This window comes from Echeneis naucrates, chromosome 21 (genome assembly GCF_900963305.1).
Source record: "Echeneis naucrates chromosome 21, fEcheNa1.1, whole genome shotgun sequence".
Taxonomy (NCBI): Eukaryota; Metazoa; Chordata; class Actinopteri; order Carangiformes; family Echeneidae; genus Echeneis; species Echeneis naucrates.
The window spans coordinates 2,247,498-2,266,857 of NC_042531.1; the positions used below are offsets into that span (position 1 = coordinate 2,247,498).

The following is a 19,360-nucleotide window of genomic DNA, read 5'->3' on the forward strand; positions in this document are numbered from 1 at the left end:
TGCTATTATTTCCTAATTCACTCGAGTAATCAGGCAGAAAATTATTTTCACACCAACACTAGGTTTTAGAAGTCAATATCTCCCCTTTCTCCAAAGGTTATAACCGTTTCTCCTCCTCCGCTAATCAAACTACCCGAATTAGCAATGTCCTCTAGCTCTCTGTCTCCACTCTCTGTTCCTCCTTCTCCTCCTCCTCTCCTCTCCTGTTCTCTGTGCCTCATGTGTAGTTATTCTTCTGCCTCCTTTTATGATAGCACCTCTTGTCATAGATGTAGGATGATGGTAGAAATGGAGGCAAAGATTAATGAGTTAGAATCCCTGTTATCCCAGATTTCAATATACATGTTGATGTAGAAAGCGACAGCCTTAGTTCTGGGTTTCTTTCCCTACTAGACTCAATTGGCTTTTCCCAGCATGTGAATGAACCCACTCACTTTTACAATCATATCCTTGATCTTGTTCTAACTTATGGCATTGAAATTGACAAGCTAACAATTCTTCCCCAAAATTCTCTCCCGTCTGACCATTACCTTATTACATTTGAGTTTACTTTAATGGGCTCCACAGCATTGAGGAATAAATTCAGCTATAGAAGATGTTTATCTGAAGCTGCTGTGGCTAAATTTTAAAGAGAACATTTGGTCATCATTCCCAACAATGCCATATCTAAATTTAAATGATGATTTCTCCCATACGCAGGTTGATGACCTTGTAACTAGCACTATGGCCACACTGCGTTCGAATCTTGATAATGCCGCCCCTCTGAAAAAGAAAGTATTCAATCTGAGGAGGATGGCTCCCTGGTATAGTTACCAAATCCATGCCTTAAAGCAGACATCAAGGAAATTAGAAAGAAACTGGCGTTCCAGTAAGTCAGAAGAGTCTCACAGAGCCTGGAAAGATAGCCCTGAAAACATATAAAAAAGCTCTCTGCAGTGCTAGAAGTTCATATTACTCAGCACTCATAGAAGAAAACAAGAACAACCCCAGGTTTCTCTTCAGCACTGTAGCCAGGCTGACAGAGAGCCATAGCTCAGTTGAACCAGTGATCCCCTTAGCTCTAAGCAGTAATGATTTTATTAGTTTTTTTTCAGACAAAATTCTCATGATCAGAGAAAGAATTTATCAGCTCTTGCCTACGTTAGATAAAAATCCCCTTCTGAAGACGACAACTGCTGAATCAGCTGCGACGCCTCTTTTACATCTGGAATCATTCTCACCTCTTAATCTCTCAGAGCTAGCTTCTATAGTTTCATCATCCAGACCGTCAACCTGTCTATTAGACCCAGTACCAACTAGCCTCTTTAAAGAGATCTTTTATTTAATTGAGTCGTTCATTCTAGATTTGGTTAATCTGACTTTATTTCTGGGTTACGTACCTCAGGCACTTAAAAACTGCGGTCATCAAACCCCAGCTTAAAAAGCCTAATCTTGATCCAGATGTTTTGGCAAACTATAGACCCATATCGAACCTTCCATTTATTTCTAAAATCATTGAGAAAGCTGTAGCAAAACAACTACACGAGCATCTGGGTGGGAACAGTTTGTTTGAAGAGTTTCAGTCAGGATTTAGAGCCCATCATAGCACAGAAACAGGGTTAAAGTTTCCAATGACATTCTAATGGCCTCAGACGATGGATCAGCCTCCATACTTCTCCTTCTAGATCTTTGTGCTGCATTCAACACCGTAGATCATAATATTTTACTACAGAGACTGGAACATGAAATGGAATTAAAGGAACTGCACTAAAGTGGTTCAAATCCTACTTATCAGATAGACATCAGTTTTGTTCATGTAAACAACAGCTCCTCCTCATGTACTGTAGTCAGTCATGGAGTCCCGCAGGGTTCGGGTACTTGGACCAATCCTCTTTACGCTTTATCTGCTTCCTCTAGGCAACATTATCAGGAAACACAGCATCAACTTCCACTGCTACGCAGACGATACCCAGCTGTACCTATCAATGAAGCCAAATGAAGTCAGTCAGATAGTCAGACTGCAGACATGTCTGGAAGACATAAAGTCTGGATGACTGGAAATTTTTTACTTCTCAACTCTGACAAAACAGAAGTTATTGTACTCGGTCCTAAGCACCTCAGAAAAATACTATCTAATCATCTCATCAGTCTGGACGGCATTACTTTGGCTTCCAGCTCCACTGTAAGAAATCTTGGAGTAATTTTTGACCAGGACATGTCCTTTGTCCCTCACATAAAACAAGTTAGTCGGGCAGCTTTCTTCCACCTGAGAAACATTAGGAAAATCAGAAACATCCTTTCTCAGGATGATGCAAAAAAACTAGTCCATGCATTTGTAACTTCTAGGCTGGACTACTGTAACTCATTACTATCTGGATGTCCAAACAAATCTCTAAAAGGCCTTCAGTTAATTCAGAACGCTGCTGCACGAATATTAACAGGAACTAGGAAAAGAGATCACATCTCTCCTGTGTTAGCTGCTCTTCATTGGCTGCCAGTAAAATATAGAGTAGAATTCAAAATCCTTCTTTTAACATATAAAGCTCTTAATGGCCAAGCTCCATCGTATCTCAGAGAGCTCATAGTTCCTTACTGTCCTAGCAGGCCACTCCGCTCTCTAGATGGAGGTTTACTTGTGGTTCCTAGAGTCTCCAAGAGTAAATCTGGAGGCAGATCGTTCAGTTATCAGTTATCCTCTTCTATGGAACCAACCTCCCAGCATCGGTCCGGGGGGCGGACTCTTTGTAACTTTCAAGACCAGGCTTAAAACTTTCCTGTATGACAGAGCTGATAGTTAAAAAGTTAAAGTCCTCTACTCTTTAGCGAGGCTGCTGTAGGCCGAGGCTGCTGGGGGAAGGACTGAGCTTCTCTCTCTCTCTCTCTCTCTCTCTCTCTCTCTCTCTCTCTCCTTGCATGCGCTGATAAAAACCATCCTTCTTAAAAAAAAACAAAAAAAACAAAATAGTTTCACCCAGTTCTAAGCATTTATACTGCATTTACTAACCATGTTCTGCCAAAGTCTCTGTCTCTCCCAGTTCCTCTCCTCTCTCTCCCTGTCCTCATCTCCATCCCATGTTCCTGCAACACCTGCTGGTCCCATATAGCATGAATTCTGTATTACAGCTCAACTCCATGAACTTCATGCAACAACATGTTCCTGCCTACAACCCCCCCACCCCCCCCCAATGCCTCTCTCTCTCTCTCTCTCTCTCAACCCAACCGGTCGAGGCAGATGGCCGCCCCCCCTGAGCCTGGTTCTGCTCGAGGTTTCTGCCTCTTAAAGGAAGTTTTTCCTTGCCACTGTTGCCAGGTGCTTGCTCATCGGGGGATCTGTTGGGTCTCTTTAAATAAATTTATAAAGAGTTTGGTCTAGACCTGCTCTATATGGGTTAGGGTTAGTGCCTTGATGTAACTTTGTTATGATTTGGCGCTATACAAATAAATCTGATTTGATTTGAAGTGTCGGGAGTTGGAACTGAGGAGGAGAGAAAGGAAAGAAATAAATTAGCTGTAGGGCAAAGATCTTTCATCAGAAGAGCTGACAGAGCTCATCAACCTCTCCTCTGTCTCTGAATATGGAGGTATGGGAAGAAGTTGAACTCTGCTTTCCCCAACTCAACAGCTCCTGCAGGAAGACTGTGCGTCCTCATTCTGAAGCCTTGTGCATTTACTCTCTGCTGTCCATCATCACTCTGCTCACTGTGGTTCTTAACCTGCTGGTCATCATCTCCATCTCCCACTTCAGGCAGTGATACGTTTTCTCTGAATTCCTTCAAAGATCTTTACTTTTCACTTGCTGTTTTGCAACAACACATTTAGGTTACTGGTTGTAGTGGACATAATCTGTAGTACAGTGTTTTATATAGCTATGTTAGTGAGCAGTGAATACTACAGATTTTATTAACTTCTAATAACGTGTATTGCTACAGCTACTAGATATAACAGTGTCTTCAGTGTTGATGTTATTTCTTTTCAGGCAGCTCCACACCACCACCAACCTCCTCCTCCTCTCTCTGGCTGCTGCTGACTTTGTAGTGGGTCTCTTGATGATGCCAGTTCTTCTTCTCCAGAACCAAGGCTGCTGGTTCCTGGGTGACTTTATGTGTGGTGTGCATTACTTTCTGGGGTTCCTGGTTGTCAGTGTTTCAGTAGGAAACATGGTGCTGATATCTGTTGATCGCTACATTGCTATTTGTGAGCCCATGGTTTACTCCACCAGAGTTACCCTAAAGAGAGTTCAGCTCTGTGTTGTCTGTGCTGGATATTTTCTGCTGTTCACAGCAGCTGGATACTTCGGGATTTCCTAAAACGTCCAAACAGGTATAACTCCTGTTATGGCGATTGTGTCGTTGTGGTAAACTTTGTTGAAGGAGCTGTTGATCTTGTTGTTACCTTTTTAGGCCCCATTTTAGTCATCATAGTTTTGTACTTGCGAGTTTTTGTGGTGGCTGTGTCTCAGGCTCGTGCCATGCGCTGTCACATTGCAGCTGTCACACTACAACTTTCAGGGAGTGTAAAAGCTAAAAAATCAGAAATGAAAGCAGCCAGGACTCTGGGTATTGTAGTAGCTGTGTTTCTGTTGTGTTGCTCTCCGTATTATTGTTTTGCTGTTGCAGCTGAGAATAATTTAGTCGGGGCGTCATCTTCACTAATTGAGATTTGGCTGGTGTATTTCAACTCCTGTCTAAACCCTGTGATCTATGTCTTTTTCTACCCCTGGTTCAGAAAATCTATTAAAAACATCATTACATGTCAGATACTGCAGCCTGGCTCCAGTCAGACCAGTTTAATGTAGAAAGAGATTTTTTTACATTATCAATGCACTAAATTTAAGCCTGGAAAAGTTGTCTGTTCCCACATTTTAGTTGATTTGGATACGAACCTTCATATAAATTGATCTTGTGAATTTAATTTCAATGTTTTGACAAAAATGTGACAGAATTGCTTGCAAAACCTGCTTTCCTTTTTCAAAAAGAAAAATGTTTCCACCAATTTTATCTGCTCTTGATAAAAGAATAATTGGCCAAATATTAAATCAATGTCGTCATTAGTTCAGAGTACTGAGTCACTCTCAGTCTTGAGTTTGGATGATTCTTTATTATTTTCACATTCCCTCCTAAATACAGAACAGTTACAGTTACAGAAGCCATGTTAATTCATTACTCAATAAAAATCAAAAGTCAGCGTCCTATAATGTTCTATTGTTTCGAGGTCAATCAAATTGGGCATTATTTTACTAATCTGTTTGTTTGTTTTGTTTTTTTTTATTACTTGTATAACATGCATTGTGTGATCATGCCCCAGATGATGGTGTGCATATTCCCCTGTACACAGTCCAAGGAAAGAGTGGCCTCTGTGTTCATATCTATAAAACACGACACACACAGTTCAGAAGTTATTGATCTCAGTTCAGTGTTTTGTCTGTAATTGTTTTCACGGCACTCAGACTAATTATAATGTACCAATCAGAGTAGAATAGAGACTATTAGGACAATTACATCAATAAAACTTTGTAGTCCTGTAATGTGGAAAATTGTGATTTGCTAATGAAAGCAACTACACATTCAATGAAAAGGCATAGGTTTTATATGCAATATAAAGTGTGTAACGTTAAGTGTTCCACAATATACTTGGATTTATTTTATATTATATTTATGTTATTGTAGACATTCTGATGTTTATCAGTGTGGCTGTGAAAGAAGGGAGCAGGAAGTCTGGGGGGGTAGAGGGAGAGGACTGGCAGCAAAGGGGGCAATGCAATTTTTTACTTTTCCTTAAGCTTAGTTTATTCAGAAAACATGGATGAGCAATCACAATATTGACATACATGGCTGATTTAGCAACAACAAAAACAATCATTCAGCTCAGTTAAAGGTTTTAAATTCAGCCACTTACAGATGAGCAATATCATTTTGACAAAAAGGAAAGCAACATCATGCTGGAGGCACTGACTCTTTATGTCCCAGGCAAGAAAATCAGATAACCTAATGAGCAAGTCATTTTTCATATTTTATCCTGGCATGAAGTAACAGCAAGAAATCCTTATTTGAACTCTTTTCCTACAGTATGTTAGCATCAGAGGAATAAGGCTGCAGTATCTGAAGTGTGACAATCTGACGAATACATTTTCTAAACCAAGGATAGAAAAAAGCATAGATCAGTGGATTTAGACAGGAGTTACAATAAAGTAGCCAGATCCCAAAAACTGAAATTTCCACATCACTTGACATGTCCTGGCCTGCAATTGAGGGATAAAAATAAGGACAGAAACATATTAGAAACACAACTACAACAACACCAAGAGTCCTGGCTGCTTTTCTCTCAGACTTTTTAGCGCTCACATGAACTGAATTCTGGACTTTCACTGCTGCAGTATGAGACCTCAGAGCTCGAGCCTGTGACACAGCCACCACAAATACTTTCATATACAGAGTTATGATAACGGAAATGGGACCTATAAAGTCAACACGCGATCAAAAGCTCCTGTTAAGAAGTTAATAACAGCTACACACTCACCATAGCAGGAATTATACCTATCTGGGTGTTTCAGGAAGACATTCAGTATCACACCGTTATACAAGACAGAACAGGCCCAACACAGACCAACACTGACTTTAACTCTGTTTAGAGTGACTTTAGTGGAGTAATGCAAAGGGTCACAAATGGCCACGTAACGGTCAACCGATATGAGCACCATGTTTCCTACTGAGGCAGATGTGAGGACAAAAGAGGCATAAATAAACAGTCTGCATGTCAAGCTCCCCAAAACCCAGCAGCCTTCTTTACGGAGGATTTGAACTGGCATCAGCAGGAGTCCGACAAGGAAGTCTGAGACAGCCAGAGAGAGGAGGAGGAGGTTGGTGGAGGTGTGTAGCTGCCTGGAGAAAGAAAACCATACTGAGCCCATTAGTCTCTGCAGCAGATGGAACACCATGATTCTTTAAACAGTGTTCACATGCAGCAGCAGTTTTAAATACAGCTGTCTAAACATAGTCACAATTACATTTCCTTACATAGAAATCATTCAAACTTTTCATCTGAATAAAATAAAATTATTTTGTGTTAATGTTTTGAAGTTTTATGCCTGAAGTGGGAGATAGAGATGATGACCAGCAGGTTGAGACAGACAGTCAGTACGGTGATGGAGGACAGCAGAATGTAAAGGAAAACGTTTGTGGCGTAATGCTGTAACTTCTTCCTGCATGAAGTGTTCATCTGTGGAAAGCAGAGTTCAGCTTCCTCCAGGGTCTCCATATCCAGAGAGGCTGTGGTGCTCCAGTAGATTTCTGGCCAGCATCTCCATCAAAACGCTGAATAAGACACTCCTCCCTCTTTTCCTGTAACCAAACAACTGTCTTTTTGTTCTGTGATGCAATGATCGGAGCCTGGACCTTCATTTGGATTGGATACTTCTATTCAGCACGTCCCTCCACCTAGAAGATTGTACACACAAATATACATTCATATTTAATATCTCTCCAATCATCTTTGGATTTGACACCTTCCACCACAGAGTTGATGCTCCGAGTCCACGCCTGTTGACTTGTTTATAATTTTTATGAGTAAATAAATACCACGCTTTGTTGCTGGATTTTTCTTGTGTATATGCTACAGTTTAACTGGTTGATCGATCAGTGATAATTATGTAGACCTATAGTCTATTTTATGGGCATGTCGTGCAAGAGATAACAGATAATGTGTAAAAATGTTTGAAGTGTTCAGTGAATGGATCATTGACTTTCCTATAAATCATGCCCTTACTTGGAACTAACCCAGGACATAAACTAATTCCCAACCCAGTTTCCCAAAGGGCGGCCAGGATGAGTGTTTGTCATGTGAGTGTTTGTTCTTAAAATGGTAAACTTGTGTTCAACAGTTCGTGAATTCTGAAACATACGGACACTATCCGGTGGGTGTTTCCGAGGAGCAGAAATATCCGCCCGTTTCCAAATGAACGGTAAGCTATAGTAACTTTATACGTCAAAAATAATGTCATCAATCCGTCAGCCGAGCACGCTAACCAGCTAGCTAACCAGTTAGCTAGCAGTCCATTTCGAAGGGACTAACTAGTGTAAGTGATCCGGCAGTGAGGTTTACTTAACGTAGGCTACTCTCGCACAGATATGCTAGCTGGCATCCATTTACACAAAGATTGACAAAGAATGGCCGAACAAATGCATTCTCAGTTTATTTAGTTATATAATAAATAACACACCAGTAACCTACACATTGGCTTGTTCCATTTCGCTTTCCGTACACTCAGCTGTGTTCCTATTTGCGTTTCTTCTTTAAGTACGCACGGTAACTTAGCAACTACGCACGACTTTACGCAGTAAATCAGCGTAAAGGGGAACCGGAACCTGGAGGAACCGAATCGGTTGACACACCGGCTAAAGTGCATTAGCTCCGTGAGTTAGCCGATTAGCACTAAAATGTTTGTCCTGAAAGACTTCAGTTGAGTATAATGTGATCGGAATTTGCGGCAGGATCTGGATATAATGGGAGACGTGAATTCAATATTCTGAAGTTGATTTTAATTAGCTGTTAAATTGTCATTTTCTGGCAGCGTAATGAAGCGCGGTAAACGAGCTAAGCTAAGCGCTAGCTGCTGCCGTTGTTTGGGGTGTGCTGTTGAATAATGCATATTTCCATTTTGTTCAGTTTGGTACAGGTAGATGGAAATGTATAACTGGGGGGGAATAATTCATTTCTTTGGTAATAGGTAATGATGTGTCGTTCGTAAACGATTCGTTCACTTTGAACCAATCTTTCGTATTGACTCCGGATTAACGAGCCATCTCAGTGAATGACTCGTTTTTTGTTTTTTTTTTTCCTGGTCTGCGCATGCGCTCCGCCAGCTCAGATTAGTTCGCGAACGGGTCTTTCTGCCACATGTTCTCCGTGTAGGAATGAGGGATTCGTTCATTTTTCACGTCATGCTGCTGTTACTGGTGAGGAGAGCTCTGAGACTTTAGCACGAAGGTTGTTGTTAGCTGTGTAGCTATGGGATGGATGTTTATTTTGCCTTTATGATGGAACAAATTCATACACGATGGGTCTTCACTGACCAGGTAGGCTAATGTGAATAACCATCAAAGAATGGGAATTTTTCTAATGGAAGGCGGAGCGCTGTGCTACCTGCAAATGAAGTAATGAGTAATTCCACCTTCACCAGGCTATGGCCCAAAAGGGGGTTCAATAGTTTAACAAAAGGAAACTTCTGTAGTTCATTTTACTGAATGAGATTAAAAGACAAGTCAGTAAAAAGGTCCAAACTACCCATCACTAGTAGAGGGATGAATCCTGATGATATCGGTGACCTGGATCTTCTGCCTTGAGTGCCCTTTTCTCACCTGGACACCCCCCATAGATGTATCAAAAGAAGGTAGGGAGAAATTCAAATGCAATTTTAAAAGGAAAGGGACTTTATTTCACCTGTTGTTGTTTTTTTTCTTTTTATTCTATTTATTTTCCCCTTTTTTTCACCCGAGACCTCAAATTATTTATAATGGGATCAAGATTTACACAAAACTAATATAATGAATTAACCCATAAGTGGGAAGAAAAAGTGCTGTTTGGGTGAGTGAAAATTTTATAAGAACTTTCAGGCTAAAGAAACCGAAAAGGACAAAGTCTTCGGAGGACCAAAAACTGGTAAATGAAACGCTTCAGAGGATAAATTTTTTTTTTAAATCTGATGTAATTTCACTCAATAGTGCTCTTCTTTTAAAATTTATTTTAATCGTACATTGGTTGGAAAACAGTGTTCATGTTTTAACCTTGGGTAGGAAAATACTCTGGTGATGGGACACTTTTCCAAATCAAACAAAAACAAACTCTAAATCTGAACCCCGGGAAAGAAAAGAATTAGTGTGCAGGTGTAGGGTAGGATTAATATGATTCCTAAAGGGCCCATTAGCGCTCAGAATATCCACACATGACATTAGCTCTGAATGACAACCATTAAACCATTAAAAAAAAAAACACAAGGTAAGGTGGTTTAGTTTGTGAGGTTGGGAGAGGAAGGAAGGGTGTTGCAGCTGCCTTAAAAAAAGTTTTCCACTTAAGTGTCAGGAGTTGGAACTGAGGAGGAGAGAAAGGAAAGAAATAAATTAGCTGTACGGCAAAGATCTTTCATCAGAAGAGCTGACAGAGCTCATCAACCTCTCCTCTGTCTCTGAATATGGAGGTATGGGAAGAAGTTGAACTCTGCTTTCCCCAACTCAACAGCTCCTGCAGGAAGACTGTGCGTCCTCATTCTGAAGCCTTGTGCATTTACTCTCTGCTGTCCATCATCACTCTGCTCACTGTGGTTCTTAACCTGCTGGTCATCATCTCCATCTCCCACTTCAGGCAGTGATACGTTTTCTCTGAATTCCTTCAAAGATCTTTACTTTTCACTTGCTGTTTGCAACAACACATTTAGGTTACTGGTTGTAGTGGACATAATCTGTAGTACAGTGTTTTATATAGCTATGATAGTGAGCAGTGAATACTACAGATTTTATTAACTTCTAATAACGTGTATTGCTACAGCTACTAGATATAACAGTGTCTTGAGTGTTGATGTTATTTCTTTTCAGGCAGCTCCACACCACCACCAACCTCCTCCTCCTCTCTCTGGCTGCTGCTGACTTTGTAGTGGGTCTCTTGATGATGCCAGTTTTTCTTCTCCAGAACCAAGGCTGCTGGTTCCTGGGTGACTTTATGTGTGGTGTGCATTACTTTCTGGGGTTCCTGGTTGTCAGTGTTTCAGTAGGAAACATGGTGCTGATATCTGTTGATCGCTACATTGCTATTTGTGAGCCCATGGTTTACTCCACCAGAGTTACCCTAAAGAGAGTTCAGCTCTGTGTTTGTCTGTGCTGGATATTTTCTGCTGTTCACAGCAGCTGGATACTTCGGGATTTCCTAAAACGTCCAAACAGGTATAACTCCTGTTATGGCGATTGTGTCGTTGTGGTAAACTTTGTTGAAGGAGCTGTTGATCTTGTTGTTACCTTTTTAGGCCCCATTTTAGTCATCATAGTTTTGTACTTGCGAGTTTTTGTGGTGGCTGTGTCTCAGGCTCGTGCCATGCGCTGTCACATTGCAGCTGTCACACTACAACTTTCAGGGAGTGTAAAAGCTAAAAAATCAGAAATGAAAGCAGCCAGGACTCTGGGTATTGTAGTAGCTGTGTTTCTGTTGTGTTCCTCTCCATATTATTGTTTCGCTGTTGCAGCTGAGAATAATTTAGTCGGGGCGTCATCTTCACTAATTGAGATTTGGCTGGTGTATTTCAACTCCTGTCTAAACCCTGTGATCTATGTCTTTTTCTACCCCTGGTTCAGAAAATCTATTAAAAACATCATTACATGTCAGATACTGCAGCCTGGCTCCAGTCAGACCAGTTTAATGTAGAAAGAGATTTTTTTACATTATCAATGCACTAAATTTAAGCCTGGAAAAGTTGTCTGTTCCCACATTTTTGTTGATTTGGATATAAACCAGCACCACAGCCTCTCTGGATATGGAGACCCTGGAGGAAGCTGAACTCTGCTTTCTACTGGTGTGTTAATTAATATATAACTAAATACCAACCTGTTGTAAAGCCTGCTGTACTTTCACACAGTCTGATATCCTGGAAATATCTTCCTACTAAGTTGACAACTGCTCCAGGCACTCTAAAATAATCAAATGCCTCCCAGATAAGGCTATGTAAATTCATGTCTGTAAAAGTTTTCTGTTCCCACATTTTAGTTGATTTGGATATAAACCTTCATATAAATTGATCTTGTGAATTTAATTTCAATGTTTTGACAAAAATGTGACAGAATTGCTTGCAAAACCTGCTTTCCTTTTTCAAAAAGAAAAATGTTTCCACCAATTTTATCTGCTCTTGATAAAAGAATAATTGGCCAAATATTAAATCAATGTCGTCATTAGTTCAGAGTACTGAGTCACTCTCTATCTTGAGTTTGGATGATTCTTTATTATTTTCACATTCCCTCCTAAATACAGAACAGTTACAGTTACAGAAGCCATGTTAATTCATTACTCAATAAAAATCAAAAGTCAGCGTCCTATAATGTTCTATTGTTTCGAGGTCAATCAAATTGGGCATTATTTTACTAATCTGTTTGTTTGTTTTGTTTTTTTTTTATTACTTGTATAACATGCATTGTGTGATCATGCCCCAGATGATGGTGTGCATATTCCCCTGTACACAGTCCAAGGAAAGAGTGGCCTCTGTGTTCATATCTATAAAACACGACACACACAGTTCAGAAGTTATTGATCTCAGTTCAGTGTTTTGTCTGTAATTGTTTTCACGGCACTCAGACTAATTATAATGTACCAATCAGAGTAGAATAGAGACTATTAGGACAATTACATCAATAAAACTTTGTAGTCCTGTAATGTGGAAAATTGTGATTTGCTAATGAAAGCAACTACACATTCAATGAAAAGGCATAGGTTTATATGCAATATAAAGTGTGTCACGTTAAGTGTTCCACAATATACTTGGATTTATTTTATATTATATTTATGTTATTGTAGACATTCTGATGTTTATCAGTGTGGCTGTGAAAGAAGGGAGCAGGAAGTCTGGGGGGGTAGAGGGAGAGGACTGGCAGCAAAGGGGGCAATGCAATTTTTTACTTTTCCTTCAGCTTAGTTTATTCAGAAAACATGGATGAGCAATCACAATATTGACATACATGGCTGATTTAGCAACAACAAAAAAAATAGTTCAGCTCAGTTAAAGGTTTTAAATTCAGCCACTTACAGATGAGCAATATCATTTTGACAAAAAGGAAAGCAACATCATGCTGGAGGCACTGACTCTTTATGTCCCAGGCAAGAAAATCAGATAACCTAATGAGCAAGTCATTTTTCATATTTTATCCTGGCATGAAGTAACAGCAAGAAATCCTTATTTGAACTCTTTTCCTACAGTATGTTAGCATCAGAGGAATAAGGCTGCAGTATCTGAAGTGTGACAATCTGACGAATACACTTTCTAAACCAAGGATAGAAAAAAGCATAGATCAGTGGATTTAGACAGGAGTTCCAATAAAATAGCCAGATCCCAAAAACTGAAATTTCCACATCACTTGACATGTCCTGGCCTGCAATTGAGGGATAAAAATAAGGACAGAAACATATTAGAAACACAACTTCAACAACACCAAGAGTCCTGGCTGCTTTTCTCTCAGACTTATTAGCGCTCACATGAACTGAATTCTGGACTTTCACTGCTGCAGTATGAGACCTCAGAGCTCGAGCCTGTGACACAGCCACCACAAATACTTTCATATACAGAGTTATGATAACGGAAATGGGACCTATAAAAGTCAACACGCCATCTAAAGCTCCTGTTAAGAAGTTAATAACAGCTACACACTCTCCATAGCAGGAATTATACCTATCTGGGTGTTTCAGGAAGACATTCAGTATCACACCGTTATACAAGACAGAACAGGCCCAACACAGACCAACACTGACTTTAACTCTGTTTAGAGTGACTTTAGTGGAGTAATGCAAAGGGTCACAAATGGCCACGTAACGGTCAACCGATATGAGCACCATGTTTCCTACTGAGGCAAATGGAAGGACAAAAGAGACATAATAAAACAGTCTGCATGTCAAGCTCCCCAAAACCCAGCAGCCTTCTTTAAGGAGGATTTGAAGTGGCATCAGCAGGAGTCCGACAAGGAAGTCTGAGACAGCCAGAGAGAGGAGGAGGAGGTTGGTGGAGGTGTGTAGCTGCCTGGAGAAAGAAAACCATACTGAGCCCATTAGTCTCTGCAGCAGATGGAACACCATGATTCTTTAAACAGTGTTCACATGCAGCAGCAGTTTTAAATGCAGCTGTCTAAAAATAGTCACAATTACATTTCCTTACATAGAAATCATTCAAACTTTTCATCTGAATAAAATAAAAATTATTTTGTGTTAATGTTTTGAAGTTTATGCCTGAAGTGGGAGATAGAGATGATGACCAGCAGGTTGAGACAGACAGTCAGTACGGTGATGGAGGACAGCAGAATGTAAAGGAAAACGTTTGTGGCGTAATGCTGTAACTTCTTCCTGCATGAAGTGTTCATCTGTGGAAAGCAGAGTTCAGCTTCCTCCAGGGTCTCCATATCCAGAGAGGCTGTGGTGCTCCAGTAGATTTCTGGCCAGCATCTCCATCAAAACGCTGAATAAGACACTCCTCCCTCTTTTCCTGTAACCAAACAACTGTCTTTTTGTTCTGTGATGCAATGATCGGAGCCTGGACCTTCATTTGGATTGGATACTTCTATTCAGCACGTCCCTCCACCTAGAAGATTGTACACACAAATATTAAATATGAATATTAAATATTCATATTTAATATCTCTCCAATCATCTTTGGATTTGACACCTTCCACCACAGAATGACCTGCAACAGCACAAAGAGCATGTTTAACTAATATGTTTCAATACAGAATAAGTTGATGTTGTTAATGTAAAATCCAACCCAACATTGAACCTTTAATTTAATTTAGGAATTTCATCATTAACCCTCAACACGTTGATATTAAAAACACATTTCAGCCACATGTAAATGACAGTGACAATAGCCATTGGACATGTCTGCCGGTGTCATGTTAGGCAACAATCTCTTTCTGGAGATTCTACTCACTCCAGCTCAGAGCAGTAATCAGTGCAACCACTGGCAGATGTTCTTTTTTTGTTGAATAACTATGCTCAATAATGAAGGACCTGTGGTGACAGCTGTGATAAAAGCTGTTTCAATTGATTCCAAAACACAATTCCATCAATGAAACAAGGACGGCACGCCTTAACGTTTGTTAAAAGTGACTACCTCAGTAATCTGTGCTGCTTAATTTACAGAAGAAAACTTATTTGAACATGTGTTGTCTGACAGGGCTAAAGCTTCCCATACAGGTCAACAGCAGGAGACGGTGAGAGTGGATGTACAATTGGAGAAGTTTTAGAAGTTGATGTGCCTGCTAAAGTCCTCTAGGTGGCACCAAAACTCACTGCAGTCAAAGATGGTACGGTCCTCTGGAAACTAAATACGATACAAGGATTTGTTGTGGTTCGACAGAGATGGGATTTAGTGAGCTCACCTGACAGTGGTGAAGTCCATAAATAAATGGTAGATATATATAAAATACCTAAGCAGCTGTGCCTCGGCATTTTCAGATTGGTTCATCTGAAATGTTATTTGCCAGTGAAGATGTTGTGTCATTAAGTTTGGCCAAAGATATAGAAGTAGTGATTACACATTCTCATTAGGCAGTATTTTTCTATACTGGGTTTAAATGTACTTAAAAAAAAAATAATTAAAAAAAAATCACCTACATAGACTCAAAAATTCCGCATATATTATAAATATCAAAGAACAATTTACTTAAATTGGCCTGCATCACGTTAATCTCCAGGTCATCATCTCCATCTCCCACTTCGGCAGTGATACACTTTCTCTGAATCCCCTAAAAGATCTTTACTTTTCACTTGCTGTTCTGCAACAACACATTTAGGTAAATGTAACTGGTTGCAGCTGAGAATAATTTCATCGGGGCGTCATCTTCACTAATTGAGATTTGGCTGGTGTATTCCAACTCCTGTCTAAACCCTGTGATCTTTGTCTTTTTCTACCTCTGGTTCAGAAAATCTATTAAAAACATCATTACATGTCAGATACTGCAGCCTGGCTCCAGTCAGACCAGTTTAATGTAGAAAGAGAATGATTTGAGTGAAACCTTTTTCTGTGAATAGAAAATTATATATTTTTTACATTATCAGTGCACTTTAGAAAAAAAAAAAAAAAAAACACAAGAAACTTGTGCGACAACAAAATGGACCAGACTCAGTGATCACCTTCCTAACAACAAACTTTCACCCTGCTCTATGTGCCCTACAGATAATATCCAACTAGGCCAGTGAGCGGTGGTAGCTATCATGTCTTTGGGGTCATCAGGTGGGAACCTCCTTTCACCGGTGTTTTGTCTAGTTAGTCCCACAACACCTCCAGGAGGCTAAACCGTGAACACTGGCGTCCCAGAGTCACCCCCTAATGCCAGCCATCACCGTTCCTCACACAGAGACAGCTATCTCAAACAGCACGACTGTCAACTACTGTGACCTCTCACCAACTGCACCAGTGAAAGCGGGGTGGGGATACAGACCCTGGTTCGGGTAAGGGGGCATGAAAGTATAGAGGGTGCAGGAGGTGGAGGCAGTACAAGCTACACTAGCAGATTCAGCAACTAAACTCACCTGAACAATCCTATATTCAAACAAAACCAACACAGGCCAACTCACCTGGGCTAACCGCATGGTCTCAAAGAGGCTCAAACAGGCCACACCCTCCACTTAAATACACTTCCTCTTCCTGGATTTCTTCCTCTGCTTCTTCCTAGAGTCTGTCTATCTTAAGAGCTCCCCCTGCTGGGCCCCCAGCTACTATTACTTCTTCTAACCAAATCCACTGACTGGATCTTACTGCCTCATCTGACATTTCCTTCACTGTTTTCCTCACCCTCTGTCCCCTTCCTCCTAACTCCTGCAACAAAGCGACAGCAGATCTGGTTACAAACCGTCTACATCCTACTTCCACTGGACAAATCCGAACCTTCCATCCTCGCTGCTCAGCATCCTTACTTAGACCTGCATACCTGAGCTTTTTCCTTTCCTTTGCTTCTTCAACTGAATCCTCCCACGACACAGTCAGCTCTATGGAATATACTTTCTTTCTACTCCTAGACCACACAATTATATCAGGCCTTAGCTTTGTACAGGCTATTTCCTGGGGAACAACAAGCTTTCCTCCTAAATCCACCTGCATCTCCCAGTCACCAGCATCCTCTAAGCTGCCTTGCTTCCTTATTATCTTATTAACTTTCCCTCCTTCCTGACCAAACTGTATTGCAACTCTCTTTGTCTTAGACCCTCCTAGAATTGCCTGCCTCCGTATATCTTTAAACCTGCAGCTAAGCTTTTTAAAACCTGGTTATGTCGCCACGTATATCGGCCTTGTGAGAGACTAACATTAGAACCGGACAAGATGTGATTTAGAGTTGCAGTACCTGAACACAACGGACATAGTGGGTCTCCATTTACCCAGAGTTTTAAGTTCTAGGGAGTTGGCAATACATCATATGTTGCCCCTATCAAAAATCTAATCCTACTTTCCTCCATACTCCACAGCTCTTTCCAACTAAGGTTTTTCTTCTCTACACCTTCCCAGTTCAACCACTGCTTAGCCTGAGCCACTGCCCTCGCACTCCTTAATATTTCCTCCTGTCTACGAACCTGCTCCACAACTAGCTTCCTCTTCTCTTTGGGACCTGCTCTACTCCACACCGGTTTGCCTGAGCCAAGCCCCAAGCCTCCCCGGCCTATCTGTACATTACCCACAATCTCTGTATGCCTAAGAGCTGCTTCTGCTTCCTGCACTGCCGTCCTTGGATTCCATTTTCTCCCCTTGGTTGGGTTTGGAACCACCTTACTAACTACCACATCTTTACTCCCAGATAACAGGAGCTCTGTCCTAACCTTAGTACATTTAAACTCCTCCACTAGACTACATGCTGAGAGCTGAAGTACGCCTTTCCCATACAGTGCCACAGTGCTTAAACATCTCGGAACACCGAGCCACTTCCTAATGTAAAAGCTTACTAGTCTTTCCATTTTCTCTGCAGCCAATATTGGAATCTCATATACCGACAGTGGCCACATCAATCTGGGAAATAATCCAAACTGCAAACACCACAGCTTCAACTTTCCTGGAAGTCCCGATTTATCTATTCTATCCAGTCCCTCAGCAGCATCCTTCCTAAACTGCACTACCTGTTCTCCATCATGCAAATCTGCCTTGTACCACCTACCGAGGCTCTTGACTGGTTTTTTCCCTAATTATTGGAATTTCTTCTTCATCGATTACAAACTTTCGATAACTTAATCTTCCTCTACTTATTGAGATACTTCTAGACTTACTAGGCTTGATTCTCATACTAGCCCACTTTAAGTTTTTATTAAGTATCTGTTAAGTATCTACCTGCTGTACTTACACACAGTCTGATATCCTGGAAATATCTTCCTACTAAGTTGACAACTGCTCCAGGCACTCTAAAATAATCAAATGCCTCCCAGATAAGGCTATGTAAATTCATGTCTGTAAAAGTTGTCTGTTACCACATTTTTGTTGATTTGGATATAAACCTTCATATAAATTGATCTTGTGAATTTAATTTCAATATTTGACAAAAATGTGACAGAATTGCTTGCAAAACCTGCTTTCCTTTTTCAAAAAAGAAAAATGTTTCTACCAATTTTATCTGCTCTTGATAAAAGAATAATTGGCCAAATATTAAATCAATGTCGTCATTAGTTCAGAGTACTGAGTCACTCTCTATCTTGAGTTTGGATGATTCTTTATTATTTTCACATTCCCTCCTAAATACAGAACAGTTACAGTTACAGAAGCCATGTTAATTCATTACTCAATAAAAATCAAAAGTCAGCGTCCTATAATGTTCTATTGTTTTGAGGTAAATCAAATTGGGCAATATTATACTAATATGTTTGTTTGTTTTGTTTTTTTTTATTACTTGTATAACATGCATTGTGTGATCATGCCCCAGATGATGGTGTGCATATTCCCCTGTACACAGTCCAAGGAAAGAGTGGCCTCTGTGTTCATATCTATAAAACACGACACACACAGTTCAGAAGTTATTGACCTCAGTTCAGTGTTTTGTCTGTAATTGTTTTCACGGCACTCAGAATAATTATAATGTACCAATCAGAGTAGAATAGAGACTATTAGGACAATTACATCAATAAAACTTTGTAGTCCTGTAATGTGGAAAATTGTGATTTGCTAATGAAAGCAACTACACATTCAATGAAAAGGCATAGGTTTTATATGCAATATAAAGTGTGTAACGTTAAGTGTTCCACAATATACTTGGATTTATTTTATATTATATTTATGTTATTGTAGACATTCTGATGTTTATCAGTGTGGCTGTGAAAGAAGGGAGCAGGAAGTCTGGGGGGGTAGAGGGAGAGGACTGGCAGCAAAGGGGGCAATGCAATTTTTTACTTTTCCTTCAGCTTAGTTTATTCAGAAAACATGGATGAGCAATCACAATATTGACATACATGGCTGATTTAGCAACAACAAAAACAATCATTCAGCTCAGTTAAAGGTTTTAAATTCAGCCACTTACAGATGAGCAATATCATTTTGACAAAAAGGAAAGCAACATCATGCTGGAGGCACTGACTCTTTATGTCCCAGGCAAGAAAATCAGATAACCTCATGAGCAAGTCATTTTTCATATTTTATCCTGGCATGAAGTAACAGCAAGAAATCCTTATTTGAACTCTTTTC

At 40.2% G+C, this 19,360-nt stretch overlaps 3 protein-coding genes and 1 pseudogene across 3 annotated transcripts; 2 read left to right on the forward strand and 2 right to left on the reverse strand.

The window, feature by feature from the left end:
• Positions 1–3,554: 3,554 nt before the first annotated feature.
• LOC115062108 (trace amine-associated receptor 5-like) lies at positions 3,555–4,741 on the forward strand (the record flags this gene model as incomplete). Its single annotated transcript, XM_029530729.1, is given in 3 exon segments — positions 3,555–3,724; positions 3,956–4,227; positions 4,230–4,741. Coding segments are annotated over 3 exon segments (954 nt in total), but the record flags the coding sequence as incomplete, so codon positions are not given.
• A 1,297-nt stretch (positions 4,742–6,038) lies between these two features.
• On the reverse strand, positions 6,039–7,233 carry LOC115062305 (trace amine-associated receptor 13c-like; annotated as a pseudogene).
• Positions 7,234–10,162: 2,929 nt separating this feature from the next.
• Positions 10,163–11,382, forward strand: LOC115062109 (trace amine-associated receptor 13c-like). Its single transcript, XM_029530730.1, has 2 exons — positions 10,163–10,332; positions 10,563–11,382. The coding sequence occupies exons 1-2, from the start codon at positions 10,163–10,165 to the stop codon at positions 11,380–11,382; spliced, it is 990 nt and encodes a 329-aa protein (XP_029386590.1).
• A 1,533-nt stretch (positions 11,383–12,915) lies between these two features.
• Positions 12,916–14,111, reverse strand: LOC115062369 (trace amine-associated receptor 13c-like). Its single transcript, XM_029531019.1, has 2 exons — positions 13,942–14,111; positions 12,916–13,735 (listed from the first exon to the last, which is right to left on the reverse strand). The coding sequence occupies exons 1-2, from the start codon at positions 14,109–14,111 to the stop codon at positions 12,916–12,918; spliced, it is 990 nt and encodes a 329-aa protein (XP_029386879.1).
• Positions 14,112–19,360: the final 5,249 nt, after the last annotated feature.